Genomic DNA, 24991 nt, shown 5'->3' on the forward strand with positions numbered 1-24991 from the left:
ATATTTGCTTTTTATACTTGTTTACTACCCTTTAGATGGCAATAAGTATCAGTCAATCTAGCTGCAAGTTACTCTTTAAGTAACTCTTTTCTTCTATGCACTGTTGTAAATCCTCTCACACAAAGAAAACAATAAAAGGGAACTGGAAATTATACTGATAACAGCCACTGAGTGTCTGACTACAAAGATTCTAGTCTTTATAATCTAGGAGAGATAGATTTAATAGCTATGAGGAAAAAAAGAAAAAAGCCTCAATTTCATAATCATAGGTTTTTCCTCACTTGAATTTGTAGTTCAAATTTACATTACATGCTTGATCTAACAAAATGCCTCATAAAAAATAGTCCTTAGCATTCATGCCCCTATCACTCCTGGCAAAACTTGCTGAAAGACACAAACTCAACTCAGGCTTTAATAACATTCTGACTATCCCAAGCTACTAACCTATGGGGGGGGAAATATTAGAATGAGCAAGAGTCAGTAGAAATTTCAGAAAGCAAATGTAGAACTGCCAAAAAATTGACCTCTCCCCGCCAGCACCCACCCCACCCCCTATGCACATGCCTTTACTCCCCTACTGTCTGTGGCCATTGGTTATGCTTATACGCATGCATACAAATCCTTTGGTTGATATCTTACCACATACCTCCAGTCTCCCCTGCCCTCCCTCTGAGGTTTGACAGTCTGTTCCATGTTTCTGTCTCTAGATCTATTTTTGTTCATCCATTTATGTTGTTCATTATATTCCACAAATGAGTGAGATCATGTGATATTCATCTTTCTCAGACTGGCTTATTTCGTTTAGCATAATGTTCTCCAGGTCTACACATACTATTGCAAATGGTAAGAATTCTTTCTTTTTTTTTCTATCAGCAGAGTATTCATTGTATAGATGTACCACAGTTTTCTAATCCACTCATCTGCTGGTGGGCACTTAGGCTGTTTCCAAATCTTAGATATTGTAAATTGTGCTGCTATAAACATAGAGTGCATATATTCTTTCCGATTGGTGTTTCTGATTTCTTGGGATATATTCTTAGAAGTGAGATTACTGGGTCAAATGGAAGTTCCATTTTTAGGATGGTTTTTTGATTGTTTTTTGTTTTGTTTTGTTTTTAGGAAGCTCCATACTGTTTTCCACAGTGGCTGCACCAGTCTGCATTCCCACCAGCAATGTACAAGGGTTCCTTTTCTCCACATCCTGGCCAGCACTTGTCATTTGTTGATTTGTTGACAGCCATTCTGACAGGTGTAAGATGGCACCTCATTGTTGTTTTGATTTGCATCTGGGATGATTAGTGACTTTGACCATATTTTCATATGTCTCTTGACCTTCTGTATGTCCACTTTTGAAAAGTGTCGATTTAGGTCCTTTGCTCATTTTTTGATTGGATTGTTTATACATCTCTTGTTAAGTTGTATGAGTTCCCTATAAATTTTGGAGATTAAACCCTTATTGGAGATAACATTGGCAAAAATGTTCTCCCATGCAGTGCACTCTCCTGTTGTTTTGTTAATCATTTCTTTTGCAGGGCAGAAGCTTTTTATTTTGATGTAGTCCCAGTTGTTTATTTTTTCCATTGTCCTGAGCTGTATTGTAAAGATATTGCTACAACATACACTGAGTGGCCAGATTATAATGATCTCTAAACGCATAGTAACCTGGCCACTCAGGTTACTGTGTGTGTGTGTGTGTGTGTGTGTGTGTATTAGAGACCTAGTGCATGAATTCATGCATGGGTGGGGTCTGGCCAGCCTGGCCAAGGGGAGGGAACATGCGGTTTGCCAGCCTGCCTGCTGCTAAAACTCTTGGTAGACAATTTGCATATTAGCCTTTTATTATATAGGATATACACTGAGTGGCCAGATTATTATGTGTTCAAAGATCATAATAATCTAGCCACTTAGTGTATGTCTGATAGTCTGCTGCCTATGGCTTCTTCAGTTTCCCATCTTACCTTTAAGTCTTTTATCCATTTTGAGTTTATTTTTGTGTTTGGTGAAGTTGGTGTCCTAGTTTCATTTTTTTGCATGTATCTGTCCAATTTTTCCAACACCATTTATTGAAGAGACTGTCTTGACTCCATTGTATGCTCTTGCCTACTTAGTCAAATATTAATTGAATATAGTGGTTTGAGCTGATTTCTGAGTTCTATGTTCTGTTCCATTGATCTATATGTCTGTTCTTGTGCCAGTACCAGGCAGTTTTGAGAACAGTGGCTTTGAACTCATTCATTGTTTAATATCATGCTATTTAGCCTCAGTGTGTTTGAATATTTTTGAAATCTTTTATTATAGTTGATTTCTAATTTTATGCCATTGTGACCCAAGAAGATGCTTGATATGATTTCAATCTTTTTAAACTTGCTTTGTGTCCTAACATGTGATCTATCTTTGAGAATGTCCTGTATGCATTTGAGAAGTATGTATGCTCTGTAGCTTTGGGATGAAATGTTCTGTAACTATTAATTAAATCCATCTGATTCAGTGTGTCATATAGGGTTCCTGTTTCCTTGTTAATTTTTTTGTCTGAAAAATCTATCCAGTGATATTAGTGGGGTCTTAAAGTCCCCTACTATGATTGTATTGCTGTTGATCTCTCCATTAAGGTCCTCCAGAAGTTTTTTTTATATACTTAGGTGCTCCTATATTGGGTGCATACATATTTACCAGGGTTATATCCTCTTGTTGGATCAATCCCTTTGCTATTATGAAGTGGCCTTCATAGTCTCTTGTTATGGCCTTCATTTTAATGTCTATTTGTTCAAATATGAGCATTGCTACCCCCGCTTTTATTTTTTTTTATTTTAATTTTTTTTTTCATTTCCATTGGCATGAGAAAATTTTTCTATTCCTTCACTTTCATCCTGTATTAGTCTTTTGTTCTGTGGTGGGTCTCTTGTAGGCAGCATATATATGGGTCATGTTTTCTTATACATTCAAGCTATCCTATAGCTTTTGATTGGGATATTTTAATCATTTACATTTAAGGTTATTATTGTTACTTCTTCCTTCCTAATCTGGATGTGTTTTATTTATTTTTCTTTACAGAGACTACTCAGCTATAAAAAAAAGATGAAATATTGTCATTTGCAACAACATTCGTGGATCTTGAGGGTACCACACTAAGTAAAATAAGACAAATGGAAAAGGATAAATACATGATTTACTCACATGTGGAATATAAAACAAAAAAAGTGACAAACAAAACAAATACAAACTTAAAGATACAGAAAGCAACTTGATGGTGACCAGTGGGGAAGAGTAGATGGGGAGGGCAAAATTGGTAAAGGGGGTCAAATATATGGTAATGAATGGAAAGTAGACTTTTGGTGGTGAGCATGAATTATACAGTATATAGATAATTACATTATAATGTTGTACACCTGAAATTCATATAATGTTTTAATCAATGTTACCTTGATTTAAAAAAAGAAGCTGTGCATTCTTTATAAGAAAAAGGTTGAGAGTTAAAGAACTTAACATGATACACTGCTTCTGTTGATATTCCTACCAAAAGTATATAATCTAAATATTATCACAAGGAAACATCACTAGACAAGCCAAAATTGAGGGATGTACTATTAAATAATAAACTAATAGTCTTCAAAAATTTTGGAAACTTCTGTGCCTTGCAGGTTTTGCAGTGAACCTTAAACTTCTCTAAAAAATTAAAAGCTTAATAAAAGAAAAAAAATCTTATAAAAAATGCCCATGTTGTGAAATACAAAGAGATTCAGGTACACTTCCAGATCAAACAAGAATAGGGAGGCATAACTAAATGCAATCTTGGATTTTCTTTGCTTTAATAGACAGACATTACTGAGACAATTGGAAAAATCTGAATGGTTTAAATACGTTAGGTAATGCTATATAAAGCCTAATATGCAAATTGACTGAACAGCAGAATGACCAGCTGAACAACCAGTTGCTATGATGTGCACTGACAACCAGGGGGCAGATGCTCAAAGCAGGAGCTGCCGCCAGCCAAGGCAGGTGCCAGCGGGTCCCACACCCAATTGCCCCACCAGTTGCCCCACAGAGAAAGGTAACCAGCAGTGGTGCCAGGGGGTGAAGCTAATAAGCTGGCAGCGCCAGACTGGCTAAGACAGGTACCACTGGGAGGTGTAGGTGGAGAGCTTGATCAAACTGCCAGTAACCCCACAGATTAGCCCTGATCACCTGCCAGGTCTAGGGATCCTACCCATACATGAATTTTGTATACTGGGCCTCTATTATAAAATGTTAATTTTATTTATTATTATTATATAATAGAATTATAAAATGTTAATTTCCTGGTTTTTATCACTGTAATGTGGTTACATAGGAAAATTCCTTGATTTTAGAAAATGCACACTGACATATGTGAAGATAAGGATGCATAATGCCTGAAATTTACTCTTAAATGGTTCAGAAAAAAATAGAGAAACAGAAAGACTGGTATATATAAAGAGAAAGGAAGAGTTGAGAGAATGATCAAGAGAGTATAAAGCAAATGTACTAAAATGCTATCATTTAAAAAATATGAATAACAGTTACTGGTAATTACTATACCATTATTGCAACATTTTCTGAAATTATGTTAAAATTTAAAATGTTAAAAGGCTAAGGAATAAAAAAGTTATACCAGGGAAAATAACCAAAAGAAAGCTGATATTAAGATTATACAAAATAAATGTTAAGACAGGAAGTATTATTAGCTTCCTGATACATACAAACATACCTAGAACAGTGTCTGGCATAGGAACCATGCTAAAAAATTCTTGTTGAATGAAGAAATGAGTAATAAAGATATTTAATACATAATGAGGAAAGGAACAATTTACCAGAAAAATGCACCAATTTTAAATTTACGTATACTTAGAAACATAGCTTCAAGTACTGAGTACAACTAAGCAAATATATTAATAAGTATTGACTATAAGTACTAACAAGGCAACAATGCAAACCTAAACAAATGCCGAAGAACCAATTACATATAATTCACATTCATCAGCCACAATACAATAAATTAGAAAAGAATGACAAGACAATCCATATTAAAAATTTTAGATATATTTCTCAATAGCACATGGCTCAAAGAAAAAATAATGATATAACTCAGAAAGTATCTCAAACTAAATGATAATAAAACTACTAAATTGCAAAACTTGGGAGAAGAAACTATAGTAGTTCTTAGAGGGAAATTTGTAACCTTAAGGGATCATATAAAAAGAACTAAAAAAACAATGAAAACCACGGTATCAAATATCCAGCACAAAACCTTAGAAAGAAAATAGAGGGAATAAGAGATAACATCAAAAATCTACAAAAATATATTTTTTAAAAGCTATCAGAGAGGTTCAATAAAGCCAAAAGCTGGTTTTTTGAAAGCATTAGTAAAATACACAACCCTCAGGTAATAATGATAAAAAAAAAAAAAAAAGAGTACAAATAAGCATTAGTAGAAGTGATAAGAGAGACATGACAACAAATAGAACATTAAAAAAAAAGTGAATTTAGATGAAAGAAAACTATTACACATCAAAACTGATGCCCACTATTATTACTGAGTTCAATAGTTTAAAATTACCCTATTTAACAGATAAGTTACATCAACTATTCAAGGAACAGATAATCCTTATCTTATATAAACTGAAATTTATACTAGAGGCCCAGTGCACAAAATTTGTGCACCAGAGGTTGTGGTTCCTCAGCTCGGCTTTCACCCTCTCGTAATCCAGGACCCCTCGGGGGATCGGGGGATGTTCGACTTCTGGTTTAAGCCCGATTCTGCAGGTTCCTAACTGCTCTCCTGCCTGCCTGATCACCTCTAACCACCTCTTGCCTGCCTGCCTGATCGCCCCTAACTGCTCATCTGCCTGCCTGATCGTCCCTAACCACTCTGCTTTCCTGCCTGACTGCCCACCTGCCTAATCACCTGTTTGCCTGATCACCCCTAATTGCCTTTGCCTGCCTGCCTGATTGCCCTTAACCTCTCCCCTGCCTGCCTGATAGCACTTAACCACCTCTGCTTCAGCCTCCACCATGGTGGCTTTATTCAGAAGGACGTCTGTAATGACGTCCAGAAGGTCGTTCAGCTGTCCAGTCTAATTAGCATATTATGATTTTATTATTATAGATAGGAAACTAAAATAAAAATTCACAATTAAAATGGGAAGCACCCCCAATATACTGTACAAGGCTAGTATGACCTTCATACCAGAAAAGAATAATAAAAATAAAAGAAAGTACAGGCCAATCTCATTTATTAACATAGATGTAAATATTATAAATAAGTTATTAACAAAAAAAATCAGGAATGTATATAATATACATAATGATCAAAAATGTTAGAATGACTTAGGATTACAAAATCTTACAATTTTCAAATTTAATTTATCAAAGAAGAATCCATATGATCAATGTAAAAATTGAAGAAAGATCATTTAATAGAACCCAAAAACCATTCATAATATAAACCTTAAGCAGAGGATAATTTCTTCAGACTGATAAATGGCATTTAGACACAGCTGGTGATAAGAAATAAGGTATTTTTACTTCTTCACCCGACTTTGTACTGGAGGTTCAGTCAAACTTGAAGTTGAGTCAAACAAGTAGATACAAAATCTACAATAGGGAAAAATTATCATTGTTTGTAATATATATACATATATATCCTACCTAATAAAAGAGTAATATGCAAATTAACCATCACTCTGCTACACCTACCAGCCACGCCCACCAACCATGCCCATCAGCCAATCAGGGCTTGTGTGCAATTTAACCCCAACCAAGATGGCTGCAGCCACAGAGAGTAGGGTTTCTTCAGCAATGGAGGAAGCCAAGCTTTCCACATACCCTGGCTGGCCTAGGCCTCCTCTAAAGGCGACAAAGTTTCAATTATGGAAGATAAACCCTACGAAAAATCGGGGCAGCCACAAAGCTTGAGAGAGCAGGCTAGGGTTGCCCCCAAGATTTCCACCTGCCCTGACTGGCCTAGGCCTCCACTCCAGGCTACAAAGTTTCAATTATACAAGATAAACCCCATATACCAGGGACCCCGCTTGGGTTACCTGGGAGGTAGAGGGGGTGGTGCTGGGGAGGGAGACATGGCCAGCCTGCAAACCACCACAGGCCCCTCACCCAGGCCACACCACGCCCCAAGGGAACCCCCACCCTAATCCAGCACAACCTTCAGGGCAAACCAGCTGGCCCCCACCCATACATCAGGCCTCTATCCTATCTAATAAAAGAGTAATATGCAGATTGACCATCACTCCAACACACAAGCTGGCTGACCCCATGTGGTCAACAAATCAATTCAGTAGGTTGAGACCAACATTTTTTTTAAACCAACATTTTTTAATGAAATATAATGAAATCAAATAGGATATACTAGAATGGATTACAGTAAGGGTAGGGTATAGTTTCATGAAATGCTTGCTCCATTACTTATAATAAAATCACATAAATATGCATTAAGTAAGTGGGTTTCAATATAAATGTTTTATTGCCATAAATTATGGCTAAAAATGTTTGAAAGCCACTGACCTATTGACAGTGTTATTATAGGCACAAAAATACATGAAAATAAAAAGTTATCTGCATCACTCTTAATAACAAAAAATTAAAAATAATATTATTTTTCATAAATAGAATGACTATTTAGTTGCAATAATATAGTATAGTACTATATAATAATGAAAATTAGTAAACCAGAACTACAGGTATCAACATAGATAAATCTCAAAACATAATGGTAATAAAAACAACTTACAGAAGATACATACACTACCATTTATAGGACATTTAAAAGCATGCAAAAGAATTACTTCATATTATTTAGGGTTACATACAGATATGGGAGAAAAACAGACATTCCTGGTGTTAACGAAAGAACACTGAAACCTGTAAAGAACTATTTTTTAGTTTATTTGAGCCAAACTGTCGACATATGCAGGGAAGCAGAACCTCAACCGATTGAGATAATGCTCCGGAGAATGGCGGGTTACGTTTCTATATTTATACATTGCAATCAAAGGAAAGGGACTTAGGTGAGTTACATGAAATGCATTGGTGATAGTTTAAGGAGGTGGGACAGAGTGAAGAGGGGAAACCTCTGGGATAGGGTAAGTGGTTAAATAATGGACCTGAGCTTCTTTTACAGAGATGGGTACAGGATACTCTAAAGTAATTAACAGTTGACAATTAACTTGATAACAATAACAATGAGGGAATGTCTCAAGGCCATTTGTTGTGCCCTGAGGGGTCCGGGATAAAAAGAAAGTACAAGTTACCCAGACATCTCACGGATATGTTATCTTAAATGCAGGAAGGCAAGTGGGCTCAGTAAAAGTAGATCAAAGTTGATCTTTCTCAGGTGAAATATCTAGGACATGACTACCTACTATAACCTGTTAAATATTTAATTTTCAAACCATCTTTTGTGGTTATCTTAGGTCTCTGGGTTTGCAAGACTGCCATGTAGGCCTTCCCTGAGCTTGTCAGGTTAGCTTGTGGCTCTTTTCTTTCACAATCGGAATAAACACCAAATTCACAATGGGGTTACCTCTGCAAAAAAGGAAGAAAATGTGATGGGGGAGAGATACACAGAAGACCTCAACTATTATTTGAAACATTTTTAATTATTAAGTTGATTGGTGGATACACAAATGTTGGAATATTACTTTCTATTCTTTTGGGAATGTCTGTAATGTTTTAAAAGGGAAAATACCATGTAAACTAAAAAGACATGTGTTTTAAAATTTACCTGTAAAAGATTTAGCAAATTAAACAACTTTTCTACATCAAAAAATGAGATCTCTGAGAAAATGGTAGTATATTTATTTCATGTCCTTCTCAAAATTCAATGGGTGAAGCAAAACAAACTAACAAACAAACAAACACAAAATGAGTAAATCCATGAAAGTGATTTTAAAAAAGAGAGAGAGTTATCAACAACAGATCAACATTTGATAAATTTCAGGGAGCTAAAAGCAGAGAGGATAATATCAGAGGGGGAAAATGGTCTTGCAAGGCTTGACAGGCCATAAAAACTGCTAACAATGCACTACCCTGGGGGGTATGGAGGGAGAGGAGGATCATTATCGCTGCCCCCAGGACAAATCATCAGATATGGCCTGGGGACCCCCAACACCTGGGGGCCTACAGTGTAGGGCCCTAGAAAGGGGGTGTAACCATATCTGCAAAACAAAGACCCCAGAAGGTTATAAAAAGGGAAGCCTTATGCCAGTTTCTTCACTCTGATTTGGAAATTATTCCCAGAGTCCACTAGTGTTAGTAAACAGGGTCCCTCCCTTTCTCTAGGAAGTGTGCCTGATATTTCTTTGGTCTTCTGAAACAGGAGATGATCTTGAACAGAGAAAACTTCAGCTCAACTCACAACAGAGCTGCTGCATTGCAAAGACACCAATCCTTTCTGACAGAATGCCATCATGCTCCATGATCCAAATCAGTACATATTATACAAAGCGCAGATGTGGACTGGTGGTTAACTGTGGCTAATCAAGTGGAAGTGTAATTAAAGGTCTGTCTACTCAACAGCTATTCCAGAAGTACCAACAAATCCATACGCCCCGCCGAGCCCACCTCTACCCCAGCCATGCACATACACAACCACCTTGAAAGCAGCTGGCTGAGGAAACCCTTAGTTGGAGAGTTGAGATGTGGTCTCTAAATAAAGAGTATTTGTCAAGGAAGGATGGAAAGTGTAGGTGTTTTATCTATGGAGATGGTTAATAACTACTACAGTAGGAAAAGAGGTGGAAAAGGAATAGCAGTTTCACCTGGCACAAAAGATATTAAAGTCCTACCCCCAACAATAATAGTCTTTCTTATTTTGGCAATTACAGAGCAAGTCTGCTTTTCCCTTCCACTCACTCAAAAGTGAAGCCTGCCAGTATGGAATTGAACAGCTTACACAAATCTAGTAATCATACTAGGAAGAGATGTTATGGTTAAAAGGCCTATTAAGCTACGCAGAGAACTAGCCACTACTTAACATGATTCTCATTTAAGGATTACCAGCCATTGAGAAAAATCAAAACAACAAAAGAAAAAGCAAAACTTTAAGTGTAATAACTGACCCTGGAATAAGAAGATAAAGTGGGGGGTGGAGGGGGAGAATCTTCAGATTTAAAAGTCTGTTAGTTCTTTTAGAAAAATGCTTTAAAAAATAAGAGTTGGGTAAAGTTTCTTATGTATCCTTACATGTATACTCACAACTTCCTATAAATTAATATGCATCATACTTATATCCTGACAATGACACTATATGTATAATGTTTTAAACTTCAAGAAAGTAATATAATTTCCTTTTCCCTAAGATATTTACTGCTGCCCAGGCTATAACAGTAATTAGGCATGATACTAAATGAGAAATTTAAGGAATTTCCAGGATATGCATAATACACTTTCCAAGAGAAAGACAAAATATAGACTGAAATATGCCAGAGCCAATACATTTCTGTACCCTACTGTACCAAAACTTTTTGGATTCTTACCATATCCAATGTCCTAAGGACAGACTAAGTCCAGCAAGCCTCAGCAAAGTTCCTAGAGACTTAGCAATGTAACAAGTAAACTCAATCTGTATGTTTTTCTTTTAACTAAGCCATTTCCAATATTTAAATCTATTCTGGGGGAGGGCCTGACAGAATTTAGAGACTCTGGAATAAATCATGTCTTGAAGAAGGTTCTGAAATTATCCAAAAAAAGATATGAGCATTATGTGACTCAGATTTCCTAGGAAAACTTCAAAATGCAACCAGTCTGTACAATGAGACCTAGAGATAAGTCATTATCTGTCCTCGAGCCTTTCCAAGTATACTACTTAAGGTACACTTATTTATTTACCAAGGAACTCAATGTCTTGAAAAAGTTTAGTTAGATTGTGCCTTTCAAAGTGCTTAAATGATATTCAGAGAGAACCTAACACAGTTTTTCTATTGCATGTAAACAACGAAAACTTGTTAAAAGAACAAATAATGTTTTTATTAATCATTAGCAGTTTGCATTGCTTGTACATATCATACAATTGAAAGCAGTATTTCTCGTGCTCTTTAAATATTCCCACCTGAGTGTTAGCTATTATTTAGTTGCTGAACTTGAATAAAACTATAAACCTGACAGTCTCTTTTCAGAGTTCCAGGTTCGCCTTTCTGTAGTTTTGTCTCCACAATGCTTACCTTTTTTTTCCTGCTCACATGCCAGTTCTCTTACATCTTTATGTCTTTTTTTTTTTTTTTCAGAATCAGAAAGCCAAAAAAGACCCTAAGAAAATTCTAACCCAATGCCTTTATTAAAGAAAAAAAAAAGAAAAAGAAAAAGTAAACTGAGGCTTACACAGTTAAAGTGATTTGCCCAAGGTCACATAGGTAATGTAAGATAAAGCTCAGACCAGAACTAGGCCTCTGATGCACTATGCAATCCTCTTTTCACTATACAAGCTGCCTCTTTAAAAAATGCAACGAGCCCAGCCTGTGTTGTACAGTGGTCACGGTTCAATTCCCGGTCAGTGCACATGCCTGTGTTGCAAGCTTAATTCCCAGTAAGGAGCATGCAGGAGGCAGCCAATCAATGATTCTGTCTCATCATTGATGTTTTTATCTCTTCCACTCCCTTTCTCTTTGAAATCAACAAGAATAGATTTAAAAAAATAAAAATTGCAAAGAACATGATATTTATACATGCCTTCACAGCTCCAAAACTCCAAATTTCCCTTTGCAATAACCCATGAGCATTCAATCATTAATAAACTTCTTACAAATGAATTCTATACCCATGAAAAAAATAGGAAAGGATTCAGTATACATTTACACTAGCTGATTCATTTACTGATAATATTTCTATTCTGTTTTTAATTTTATATTTAAATTTTAAAATAGAAAAACACACAAATACTTCCCAAAATCAAAAATTATAAAGCTGCCGAAACCGGTTTGGCTCAATGGATAGAGCTTCGGCTTGGGGACTGAAGGGACCCGGGTTCGATTCCAGTCAAGGGCATGTACCTTGGTTGCGGGCATATCCCCAGTAGGGGGTGTGCAAGAGGCAGCTGATCGATGACTCTCTCTCATTGATGTTTCTAGCTCTCTATCTCTCTCCCTTTCTCTCTGTACAAAAATCAATAAAATATATATTTAAAAAATTATAAAGCTTAATAATTATATCTGCAAATTAAGTTCAAAAGGAAAATAATTAACTTAGCTGCTTACTTTGCATAAATCAATGCTATAATATTTATTTCATTTCCCTAAAGGAACAGCTAGGAATCTTACATTAATTCCATTTTAATACTTACCACAAAAGTAATCTGATTGTGTCGCAAGTTCAGTTCAGTTAGTGAATCCAGCCCATTAAGATTATCAACATGACTTAAAAGGTTCCTGGCAAGGTTTAAAACTCTCAAATCACACAAATGATTGACATTTTCGATTTTGGCAATCTGTTAAAGATGAGGAAGAGATGGTTAGCAGGCATAAGTCTCAGATATGTATGATGTAAAAAACAAAACTCAACTATAGAGCCATTGGACTAAGTGACCACTTATATGAAGACATTTAAAAATCTATTTCTCATCTCAGTGACATCAGAGGAATGGCAGCATGAGAGATCCTCTTGGTCTCTTCCCTTGAAATTTCAACAATTTGAACAGCTATAATTCAACAAAGGATTCTCTGCTCAACTCACAAACTCTGCACAATGAGCAAGTAGGGATGAACCCGGGAAGCAAGAAGTGAGAAGAGATCAAGTAGCCATGGACTCTGACTTGCAGCCAGAAGCTCACTGCAGGGCTCAGCCCAGAGAGAAGAGGAATCAGGTTATGAATGGCACTCTCTTCAACCCGGAGGAGGAAAGAGATTTAGTCAGCATTCCTGCAGGAGTGGATAGTATAAGCTGCATGTGAGTCCAGTGACCTGGGCAGGGATGAAACACACAAGTAAAGCCTCAGTTATTTGGCAATGGAACCTGGCCGCTTTCCCTTAACCACCACCAAAAGCTCGCCTCCCCTTACCCTTCATGTAGGGTTGCAGAGAACATTTTCTACAAACCTGAGAACTTGTACTATAGAAACACTCTTTCATTGAGTGAAAAGAACACTGCTACTAATGTCAGGATTGGGTGGAACTTCAGGGGAATGCCACAAAGGCCCACTAGTTGTCATTGCTTAGAGGGCAAAGCAACAAAGAAGGTAGCCTGGTTCCTCCAGCTCACCCCACAACTGCACAATGAGGCTGCACTGCCAACAATGTATGGCCAAGGGAGACAGCACTGAGATTTCACAAATTTGGAGCCACATTATGCACCATGTTCCCCATAAGATTAGTCTCCTGAGACCTGGGTGACTGGATCACAGGGAAAGTGCCCACCTTCTCAGGGAACAAAGGCCATTTTCTACCATCACCACAGAAATAAGAAAAACCAGAGAAGTGCAAGAGAGCTAAAAAAACAAAAACAAAAACAAAACAAAAAACCTACTGGAAAACAATAAAAATACTTCTTACCAATCTATTAGAAACGTGCCAATCATATATAAATGCCTAGACAGAGAAGGAGCCCATCAACTACATGAATAGCCAAGGTTATAAGACAACTCAGAAAGAATATGGAAAATCTCAAGAAAATAAACTTAAAGATATAGAAATATGTTATTTAAATGACAGGGGATTCTAGACTGTAGTTCTGAAAAATTCAAGATTCAAGAAAACACAGCTAGGCAGTTTAATAAAATCAGAAACCAAATAAACAAACAAGTGCTTTACCAAAGAGTGGAAACTTTAAAAAAGATCCAAATACAAATTCTGAAGATGAAGAACTCAATAAAAGATATTAAGAATGAACTAGAGAGTATAGGAAGTAGAGAGGACCAGATGGGGAAAGATTAGTAATATTGAAAATAGAAATCTAGAAATAATGCAGAGGGAAGAAGAGAGAGACCTGAGCATAAAACAACAACAACAACAAAATTCTACAAGAACTATCTGACTCTATCAGAAAGCAATACAGAAATAATACGCATAGCAGAAGAAAAAGAGAGGGAGTAGGGAACAGAGAACCTATTCTAACAAACAGCTGATGTAAACTTCCCAAACCTATGTAAAGAGCTAATTCCTTGAATCTATGAAACAAACAGAATACCTAATTACCTTAATCCAAAAAACCTTCTCCAGGCACACTGTACTAAAACTGCCAAAATTAATTACAAAGAAAGAATTATCAAGGCAGTCAGAGAAGAGAAAAAAGTAACCCATAAAGTAAAGCCCATTAGGATATGATAATACTTCTCGACAGAAATGCTACAAGCCAGAAGAAAGTGGATCTGAATATTCAAACTACTTGAAGAGAGAAATTACCAGCTTAGAATAATATATCCAGCAAAGTTATCCTTCAAATATGAAAAAGAAATACTTTTCCAGATGTACAGATGCTGAGGGAATTTGTCACCAAAAAACCTCCATTGTAGGAATTACTTGAAGAGGTTGTTCTATCTGAAACAAACAGCATAAGGTCATAACACTATGAGTAAGATCTCATCAACAAACTTACAGCATGAACAAATAATCTGTGATAACAGTAACATAAAAATAGAGGGGGTAAAGGTCTCGATTTGCAAAGAAGGATGGAGATCAAATGGATTAAAAAAAAAAGGACTATTTTATATATAAAACTTTCTTTTTCATAAACCTAATGGTAAATACACACACACTGAAATACATAGCTTAAAAAATAGGGAAGAGGAATAAAGTATGAAAAACAACAGAAACACAAAGGATAAGAACCAATGGAGGCACAGAGCTACCAGAAAACAAAAGATAATATCATTACAGGGAATCCTCCTACATCAATAAATACCATAATATAAATGGACTTAATTCACCAATAAGGTAAGTAATAGCATATTGGATCAAAAACAAAATCAAACCACATGCTGCCTTCAGGACACACATCTACGATGCAAAGACAAAAACAGATTCAAAGTGAAAAATGAATCTCTAAGCAAACAGCGTCTATAGAAAAAGCAGTTGTAACCATAGTTATACCTGATAAAATAGATTTCAAGATAACAAAGGTAATAAAAGACAATGATGGACATTTTATAATGATACAGGGGACACTACATTAAGAAGCCATAACACTTCTCAATATATGTGTACTCAATAAGGAGCACCAAAATATATAAAGCAACTGCTAACAGAACTAAAAAGAGAAACTGATAAAAACAGAAGGGGACCTAAATACTCTACTGACAGCTGTGATTAATCATCCAAACAGAAAATCGGTAAAGAAATATCATCCTTAAATGATACATTAGATCTAATGGACATAATCAATTTATACAGAGGCTTTTATCTCAGCACATGGAACAGTCTCAAGGATAGACCATATGTTGGGACACAAACCTATCCTTAACAAATTTTAGAAGACTGAAATCATACAAAGAATATTAGCTTACATAATACTTTGAAATTAGAAAATAACTGCAGAGAAACCAAGATGGTGGCATAAGAAATATACCTGTATGTGCTGCCCCTCACAACCACACCAAAACTATAACTAAAAGTCAAAACTACTATCATCCAGAACCATGGAAAAGCTGGCTGAGTAGAATTTCTACAACAGAAGGAAAGAAATAAGCTCATTGAGACTGGGTAGGAAGTGCAGAGGTGAGGAGGAGTAGAGATACAGAGGTACGTGAGTCAGGCTGGCAACGGGTGCACTGTTTTTGTTTTTTTCAATTGGAAGAGAGATACAAGCTTCTAACTTCTCTGAACTCTAGTTTCCAGTGAGACTCTGGGGACCCAGACTCTTATGGGGAGAAACTGGACTATCTGGCATTGGGTCTGAAAGCGAGGGTGGCTTTTTCACAGAGGTGCTCACAGGAATCATTGTTACTGCATGGGAGTGCAGGAAGAAGGGAAGCAGAGAAGGCTGACTGGCAGCCATCTCTGTATGCTCAGCCCTGGTGATTACCTGAGACCCCACCCTACCCAATTTACAACCCCACCCAAGCTATAGGCAGCAACTTTTGCATATGAATGACCTGTCCTTTCACAGCCTAACCTAACAAACTGAAACTAGGTCAGAGAGCTCCAAAACTTCCAAACCCCAAACAAAGAGAACTTTTCAGATCTCACTGTAGCTCCTACAGGAAGGCAGGGAGGGGAAGGCCTCAGGCAGTGGCTGACTCTGCACCTCCTTGGTGATCCAGGAGCCAGTGTACCTAGTCATCAGAGTGAAACAATACCAGATTTGAACTCCTCACCTCCATAAGTGGCACACTCAAGAGGCAGACTCAGTGATCACCAAACCCCTGAAGCAAGTCCTGCCCCATAAGGGTATCTCCAGCATAGCAGTTCTTCCATTACAAACACAGCATGTCCTCACAGACAACTGATCTGGAGGTCAACTCCTCCTAGTGATACAAACAGCAATCAAGGCTCATCTACAACAAGACCTTGCACCGAGCCCACAAAGGGGTACACCAAGAATGTCCACCTCAGGTGATTGGGAAAGCTAAGCCACTGGGCCCTAGAGGACACCTACCACACAAAGCCACTCCATTAACACAGGGAAGCAGCCAAAATTCAAAGACAAAGAAACAGATCACAAATTAAAGAACTGGAGGAAATCAAACTATTGGATATAGTTCAAAACCACAGTTATAATGTTACTCAAGAACTTCTAGAAACCTCCAAGAAACTTAGTGAGACCTATGAGGAACTTAGTGTGACCTTCAAGGAACTTAATGAGAATGCCAAAAAAAATAAAAAGAATCAGTCAGAAATTAAGCATACACTGACTGAAATAAAGAATAATATGCAGAGATTCAACAAGTAGACCAGAGGATCCCAAGAACCAAGTCAAAGATTTGAAATACAAGGAAGCAAAAAACACTCAACCAGAAAAGAAAAAAGAATCCAAAAATATGAAGATAGTGTAAGGAGCCACTGGGACAACTTTAAGCATACCAACATCAGAATTATGGGGTTCCAAAAGAAGAGTAAGAGCAAGTTATTGAAACCTATTAGAAGAAATAATGACAGAAAACTTCTCCTGCCTGGTGAAAGAAACAAACTTACAAGTTCAGGAAGCACAGAGAACCTCAAAGAAGAGGAGTCCAAAGAGGACCACACCAAGACACATCATAATTAAAATGCCAAGAGCAAAGGACTAAGAGAGAATCATGAAAGCAGCAAGAGAAAAACAGTTAATCACCTACCTACTGTCAGCTGATTTCTCAACAGAAACTATGCAGGCCAGAAGGGAGTGGCAAGAAATATTCAAAGTGATGAATATCAAGAACCTACAACCAAAATTACACTACCCAGCAAAGCTATCATTTAGAATTTAAGATAAAGAGCTTCACAGATTTAAAAAAAAAAAAAGCTAAAGGAGTGCATCACCACCAAACCAGGATTATATAAAATGCTGAAGGGCATTCTTTAAGAAGAGAAAGAAGAAGAAAATGGTAAAGATAAAAATTATGAACAACAAAGTGACAATAAATACATATCTATCAACAAGTGAATCTAAAAATCAAGTTAATAACAAATCTGATGAACAGAATAAACTGGTGAATATAATAGAATCAGGGCATAGAAAGGAAGTGGACTAACAATTCTAGGGGCAGAGAGGGGAAAAGGGGAGTGAGGGGACAAAAATCTTACACCTGTGGATGAGGACAGTGGTGTGGGGGGCATGGGGTGGGGGGTGGGTAATTGGGTGGAGGGGAGCTATGAGGGGAAAAAGAGGAACATCTGTAATATGAACAATAACAATTTATTTTAAAAAAGAAAACAACTGCAATAAGGAAGTAAAAACCCCTAAAAATATTTAGAGATTAAAGAAAACACTACTAAAAAATGATTGGGTTAAAGAAGAAATAAAAGGTCAGCAAAAAATAGAGAGAGACAAATAAGAATGACAATATGACATATCAAAACTTCTGGAAGGCAGTGAAAGTAGCAATAAAAGGGAAGTTTATATCATTATTGGCTTATCTCAAGAAATAAGAAAAATCTCAAGTAAATAACCTAACATCACATCTTAAAAAACTAATAAAGAAGAGCAAAAGCAGCCTAAAGTCGGCAGAAAAAAAAAGGAAATCATAAAAATTAGAGCAGAAGAAATTAACAAGAAGACTACAGAAGAAATTAGCACAGCAAAAAGCTGGTTCTTTGAAAAGATTGATAAAATTAACAAACCCCTAGCTAGACTCACGAAAGGAAAAAGAAAAGACTTATATACTAGTATACAAAATCAGAAATGAAAGAAAAGTTACTACAGATATTGCTATTATATAAAGGATCATACTAGAATACTAAGAAATACTATATGTCTGCCACCAAATTCAATAATCTAGAAGAAATAATCTAGAAATTTGGAGGTATCACACTACTTGACTTCAAATTATATTTCAGATTTATAATAATTAAAACAGCATGGTATTGGCAGAAAAACAGACATACAGACCAATGGAACAGAACTGAGATCCCAGAAATAAAACCACATGTAAATGGGCAAATACTTTTTGACAAAGGAGCCAAAAATACACAAAAGAAAGCTTCTTGAATAAATGGTATTGGAAAACCACATGCAAAAGAATGAAACTAGTTTGTCCCCATGTACAAAAAAATAATTCAAAATAGATGACAAATCTAAATATAAAATCTGAAACAATGTTACCTTTAAGAAAGCATAGGTACTAAGCTTATGGATATTGATCATAGAGAACATTTTATGAATTTTAACCCAAAGGGAGAGAAAGTCAAATATAAATAAATGGAACTAAAAAACTCTGCACAGCAAAAGAAATTCCAACAAAACCAAAAGGCAAACAACAAATGGGAGAAGGTATTTGCAAACAACAGCTCCAACAAGTATTTAATATCCAAAATATATAAAGAACTCATACAACTCAACACCAAAAAAACAATCCAATTAAGAAATGGGCAGAGGAACTGACAAATATCTCTCCCAAGACATACAAATGGCCAACAGATATATAAAATGATGTTCAACTTCACTAGCTATTAAGAAAAGGCAAATTAAAATGGCAATGAAATACCATGTCATATCTGTTAGAATGGCTATTATCAACAAGTAATAACAAGTGTTAAAGAAATGGAGAAAAGGAACCCTCATTCACTGCTAGTGAGAATGTAAACAAGCCACTATGGAAAACAGTATGGAGGTTCCTGAAAAAATTAAGGATAGAGTTCCCATATGACCCAATAATCCCTCTTCTGGGTATCTACCCAAAAATATTGGAAACATTTATTCATTAAGTTATATGCACCCCTGTGTTCATTGCAAAATTGTTCATGGTGGCAAAGAAATGTGAACAGCCAAAGTGTCCTTTGATTGATGATTGATTGGCTAAAGAACATGAGTGGTACATATATACAATAGAATACTACTCAGCCATGAGAAAAGATGAAATAGTGCCATTTGTGACATTAATGGGCCTTGAGAATATTATGCTAAGTGAAATAAGTCTGTCAGATTAGGCTAAAAACCATATGATTTCACTCATATGTGGCAAATAAAACTGAAACTTTATTAACCAATGCCACACTAAATCTAATTTTAAAAAATTAAAAAATAATAAAGCTGGTGTAAGTTTCAAAAATAAAATATATTTCTAATTTTCTCTTTTGTAGATAATATAAAGTCATTTAGCCTGTAAAAATTAACTAAAGATCATATTTTATAATTTGACCATGGGAAATATTTGAAGTCAATTTTATCAAATAATCAAAATGTCCATCATTTGAGGCATCTATAAGTGCCTAACATTGTGCCTGGTCCCACAAAGGGGATAAGAAGTATACATGCTACCTGCCCAATAGAAACTGTGAGCCCATAGCATTGGCTCACAATGTTTTAACCCAGCAAAACCACCCTCTGAAAGAAAAGATAAGGGGGGAAAATGATACCAATCTCTCTTGTTAATTTCATTTATATTTGAAGCATCCTGAAAGCAGTCAAGAGTCTTAATGGAAAAGATTCGAGAGACTGGGATTTCCACTGAAAGGTGAGGATAAATATTCTTCATTAGTAGAAGTGCTTAGGAGAGGAGACAATGTTTAGTCAGGATTAAATTGGTGGACATTAGCTATTTAGAACAATAGGCCTTGAATCATGGAGTATGCACATGCACATAGCATTGAATTACAGCAGAGGAGTTGGAGTTGAACGTAAGGTGAGGGTGGGTAAAACTATGCCCATGAGCACTGGGTGGGTAGCTCAGGTGTTGGAGCATCTCCCCATACATCAGAATTTCAGGTTCAATTCTTGATCAGGGCCTATATCTAGATTGATACGTGGTAGGGGCAAGTATAGGAACACTGATTGATGTTTCTCTCTCTCTCTTCTTCCTCTCTAAAATCAATGAAAACATGTCTTCAAGTGAGAATTAAAAAAAAACAAAAAAAAAAAAACTACTTGTAAGGTGATGAGAGCTAAACATGATTTTAAGCCCCACTATTATATCTACTGCAAGCATAGCACAAGGGTATGAGTTTCTGTATGACACAGAAGTAAGTAGAAGTCCTTCAAGGTACTTTATCAGTTTTTCAATGTAACATACTTAAATAACAATGAGTCATACACATAACAGTTTTCTTTTGAACATTAAAAAAATAAATTTCACAATCACTAGAGATTAATTTTCCCATCTATACTGCCATCAGTATAGATAAGAAACACATTATTTGAAGTTTTTTATTTAACACTTCAAAGCAGATGTTGGCTAAAAAAACATTTTTATTATTTAGAAAGCAATTTCTATGTTGTTATTTCTCTTACATTTGAGAAATACCATCTAGATTTCATATAGGTTTAAGAGAAGAAACCTAAATATGCTTATTGTAAATTCAATAATATGTAAAGATAACATTCTGATCATGCTTTAAAATATGTCCTAATATTTTGGTCTAAATAATGTAAAATGAAAATAAATTAAATAGGAGACACTGTGACATCTTGATGGAGAGAGCGGCTGTGACCGGGAGCTCAACCTCACCTCCACTCTGGGAAACCTTGGACACCAGCTGGGACCCTACAGCCACACCGACCAGGGACCAGCTGCAGGCCAATATACTTGATGAATATAGATGCTAAAATTCTCAACAAAATTCTAGCAAATCGTATTGAGCATTACATTAGAAAAATCATATACCATGACCAAGTGGGGTTTATTCTAGGGATGCAAGGATGGTACAATATCCCCAAATCAATAAATGTGATACATCACATAAACAAATTGAGAGACAAATATCACATAATCATATTAATCAATGCAGAAAAGGCATTTTACAAAATCCAACATCCTTTCTTGATAAAATCCTCAACATAATAAAATCCTTATATATGACAAACCAATAGCCAACATCAATACTCAATGGGCAAAAATTAAATTCATTTCCCCTAAGAACAAGAACAAGACAGGGATACCCACTTTCACTAATCCTGTTTGATATTGTACTAAAGTGCTAGCCATAGCAATCAGACAAGAAAAAGAAATAAAGGCATCCAAATTGGAAAAGAAGAAGTAAAACTATCCTTATTTGCAGATGACATAGAAAATCTCAAAGACTCCATAAAAAAACTACTAGACTTAATAAGTGAACTAGGCAATGTAAAAGGATACAAAATTAACACCCACTAATCTATGGCTTTTTTATAAACCAATAATGAACTCACAGGAAAAAGAAAAAACAAACAAAAAAAAACTAAACTAAAAAAAAAAAAAAAAAAAACAATCCCATTTACCATTGTACCAAAAAAAATTAAGATACCTAGAAATAAACTTAGCTAAGGAGGTAAAAGAACTGTACTCAGAAAACTACAAAAAGAGATAGAGGAAGACTTAAACAAATGGAAGAACATATGATGTTCATGGATTGGTAGAATCAACATCATTGAAAATGTCTATACTACCCAAAGCAATTTATAGACTCAATGTAATCCCTATTAAAATATGAATGGCATATTTCACAGACATAGAAAAACTCTCCAAATATTCATCTGGAATTAAAAAAAAAACTGAATAGCCACAGCAATCCTTAGAAAGAAAAACAAAGTTGGAGGGATTGCAATACCATATATCAAACTATATTACAAAGCCATGGTTCTCAAAACTGTCAGGTACTGGCACTAGAACAGGCATATAGACCAATGGAACAAAACAGAGAACCCAGAAATCAATCCAAGCCATTATTCTTAATTAATATTTGACAACCTCAGAGAGAAGGTGGAGGAGGGGGGTTAGAGGTCAACCAAAGGACTTATATGCATGAGTATTAGCATAACCAATGGACACTAGCACTGGGGCAGTGGGGGTTTGCCTCTGGTGGGGGAGGTCCAGGGCGGGGTGAATCAGGGAAAAAAGAGACATATGTAATACTGAAAACAATTAAAAATTAATAAAAATTAACTAATCACACAAAAACTGTAAAAGAAGAAATAGATTATCAGTATTTGCAGATGACAGAACTAAATAATAAAACTAATAGAATTAGAGATAAATGGAATCAGCAAAAAGCAAAATCCACACTGTAGAAAATCAGTTCACGTTAGCAAAAGCTTGAGAAATTCTTCTAAAATAGTAGGAAAAATAAAAGATAAGATGGGGATATAAAAGACAGACAATAGTAACAGGCATAAGTGGATAAGCAATATTTAAATATGTAAAATGAAACTTTCCTTAGCTCAAGAGAGAAATAAATATTTAGAATAAAAGTGCACAACTGTTACATGAACTGCATAATGTCTTCCCCCTTCTGTTAATAATACTGGGGCGTTTCTTTTAGAAAACAGTCTGTTACTTATTACAGCCACTGACAAGCATACAGTAAATGATAGAAACTTCAGGCAAACACTGGTATAGCATGAGAACATAGTTCTTGATTAGTGAATAAACTTCATAGCAAGAATATATTATGGGAATTTAGAAAGCCCAATTATGGGTCACACTGATCAGAGTGAGGGTTCAAAGATAGACTGCAGAGCTTCTTAATACATCTAGGAAGGCTGTATACTCGAGCCTTAACTTTTTTTTTTTATATATATATGAGTAACTCAGACAACCTTCCTACTCAGCAATAACAAAAAGGGTAAATATCTGCTTTCAGACAAGAAATCACAGAAAGGGCAAGCTCTCCCTGAAGGAAAAGAAGGCACTGAAAGAACAGATTTTTTTTTTAAGCACATCTGTGTCCATGTTAAAACAGTCATCGACCAAGAGAACAAATTCTAGTAGACCAAATAAAATTTAGGTAAGAAATGGAGAGTCAACCTCCCACATTCCTTTGCATTCTTTGCCACTGACATATAATCAATTGCTAAATCTTGATGTTTCTACTTTTAAAATATTTATCCAATCTGCCTCCTTATTATGTCCATATTGCTATTACTTTAACCCAAACCATTATCACTTCTTACCAAGATTAGTGTATTAGTCTCTCAAATGTTCTGTTTCCAGTTTCACTTCTCTCCATCTCATTTCATTTCCCAATCTATTTATTTTTTTAATCTTTATTGTTTAAAGCATTAAATATGTCCCCTTTTTTTCTCCCATTGACCCCTAATAACCTGCCCCTGACCCCTGACCCAGGCTCTACCACTCTATTGTCTGTGTCCATGCAAGAGATCAACCCAAGTCTATTTCCTGAACACTACCATCATTCCTCAGAATGCTTTCACACCATAAAACAAATATATTTTCGCAATTTATACCAAGTATCACTTTCATTTCCAACAGATGTAATATCAAAAGACAAAAATTATACACATAATTTTCTTTTAGTTTTTATAATTACCCAATTCAATTTTTTTAGAGTTATACATCGTTTCACCATTAACATTCATAGATAGTTCTTAAATTAGTGGGCTATAAGAAAAAAAAAATCAATTCCTTAGAATGACATACAAAGTCCTCCACAATCTGCCTTCTACCTAACTCTTACCTCACCTTTCACCATTCCTGAATACCTGCTAAAGTATCTAACAGTAAAAATGTACCATGCTATTTTTACTCTCAGTGCTCTGCATATGATTTTCTGCTACTGGCAAAACATTTTAATTCTTATGCCCCTTCCAGAACCATCTAATTGGGCAACTTCTCCTGAATTAGAGTGACATTAAACAGCCTGTAGACTAGGCTACCATAACTCCTCCCATAAGGTACACACACAGACAGACACACAGATGGGGCTGGCACAAGATAACCTGACAGAGGTGGCTTACCTAGATCTATCAAGGTTTTTATTAGTTACACTAGAGGTCTGAGGCACCAAGATTCGAGCAAGAATGGGCCTTCCTTCCCCTGGCTGCTGGCACTGACTTCACTCAGGCCAGAGCCACCTTTCTGCCTTCCCATGCTGCCCAGAGGCCCAGAGTGGCTAGGGTGGTGTGGAATGCCTGCATCATTGCCATGGCAAAAACACAAGCACCTTGCCCCTGACCACTCAGAGCCTGCATATGCAAATTAACCTGCCATCTTTGTTGTTTTAATTTGCATACTCACTCCTAATTGGCTGGTGGACATCAGGAAGGTACAATCAATTTGCATCTTTCTCTTTTATTAGTGTAAACTAGTGGCCTGGGGCATAAAATTCATGCGCAGGGGGAGGGGTGTCCCTCAGCCCAGCCTGCATCTTCTCTAATTTGGGGCACCTCAAAGGATATCCTACTGCCAGTTTACAGGGATCGGGCCTAAACCGGCAGTCAGGCATCCCTCTTGCAATCCGGGACTGCTAGCTCTTAACCACTCACCTGCCTGCCTGCCTGATTGCCCCTAACCACTCTTCCTGCTGGCCTGCTTGCCCCCAACTGCCCCCTGTGCCAGCTTGATTGTCCCCAACTGCCCTCCCTGCTGGCCTACTCGCCCCCAACTGCTCCCCCTGCTCACCTGCTTGCCCCCTCCTGCCCTCCCTACTGGCCTGGTCACCCCAAACTGGACCCTTGCTGTACTGATCACCGC

At 36.4% G+C, this 24991-nt stretch overlaps 1 protein-coding gene across 9 annotated transcripts in view; it reads right to left on the reverse strand.

Annotated features, from left to right (window-relative positions):
* Nucleotides 1–24991, reverse strand: part of LRRC49 (leucine rich repeat containing 49) — a 182350-nt gene that overhangs the window by 130354 nt on the left and 27005 nt on the right. For 6 of the 9 annotated variants that reach the window (XM_084885079.1, XM_084885075.1, XM_084885080.1 and 3 more), the window contains one exon: nucleotides 12305–12448. The exons of the other annotated variants lie outside the window; for them this stretch is intronic. In XM_084885079.1, coding sequence (XP_084741205.1) covers nucleotides 12305–12448 — 144 coding nt within the window. The remainder of the gene's footprint in view (nucleotides 1–12304; nucleotides 12449–24991) is intronic. 9 annotated transcript variants of the gene reach the window in all.

This window comes from Pipistrellus hanaki (genome assembly GCF_964339955.1).
Source record: "Pipistrellus hanaki genome assembly, chromosome: 1".
Taxonomy (NCBI): Eukaryota; Metazoa; Chordata; class Mammalia; order Chiroptera; family Vespertilionidae; genus Pipistrellus; species Pipistrellus hanaki.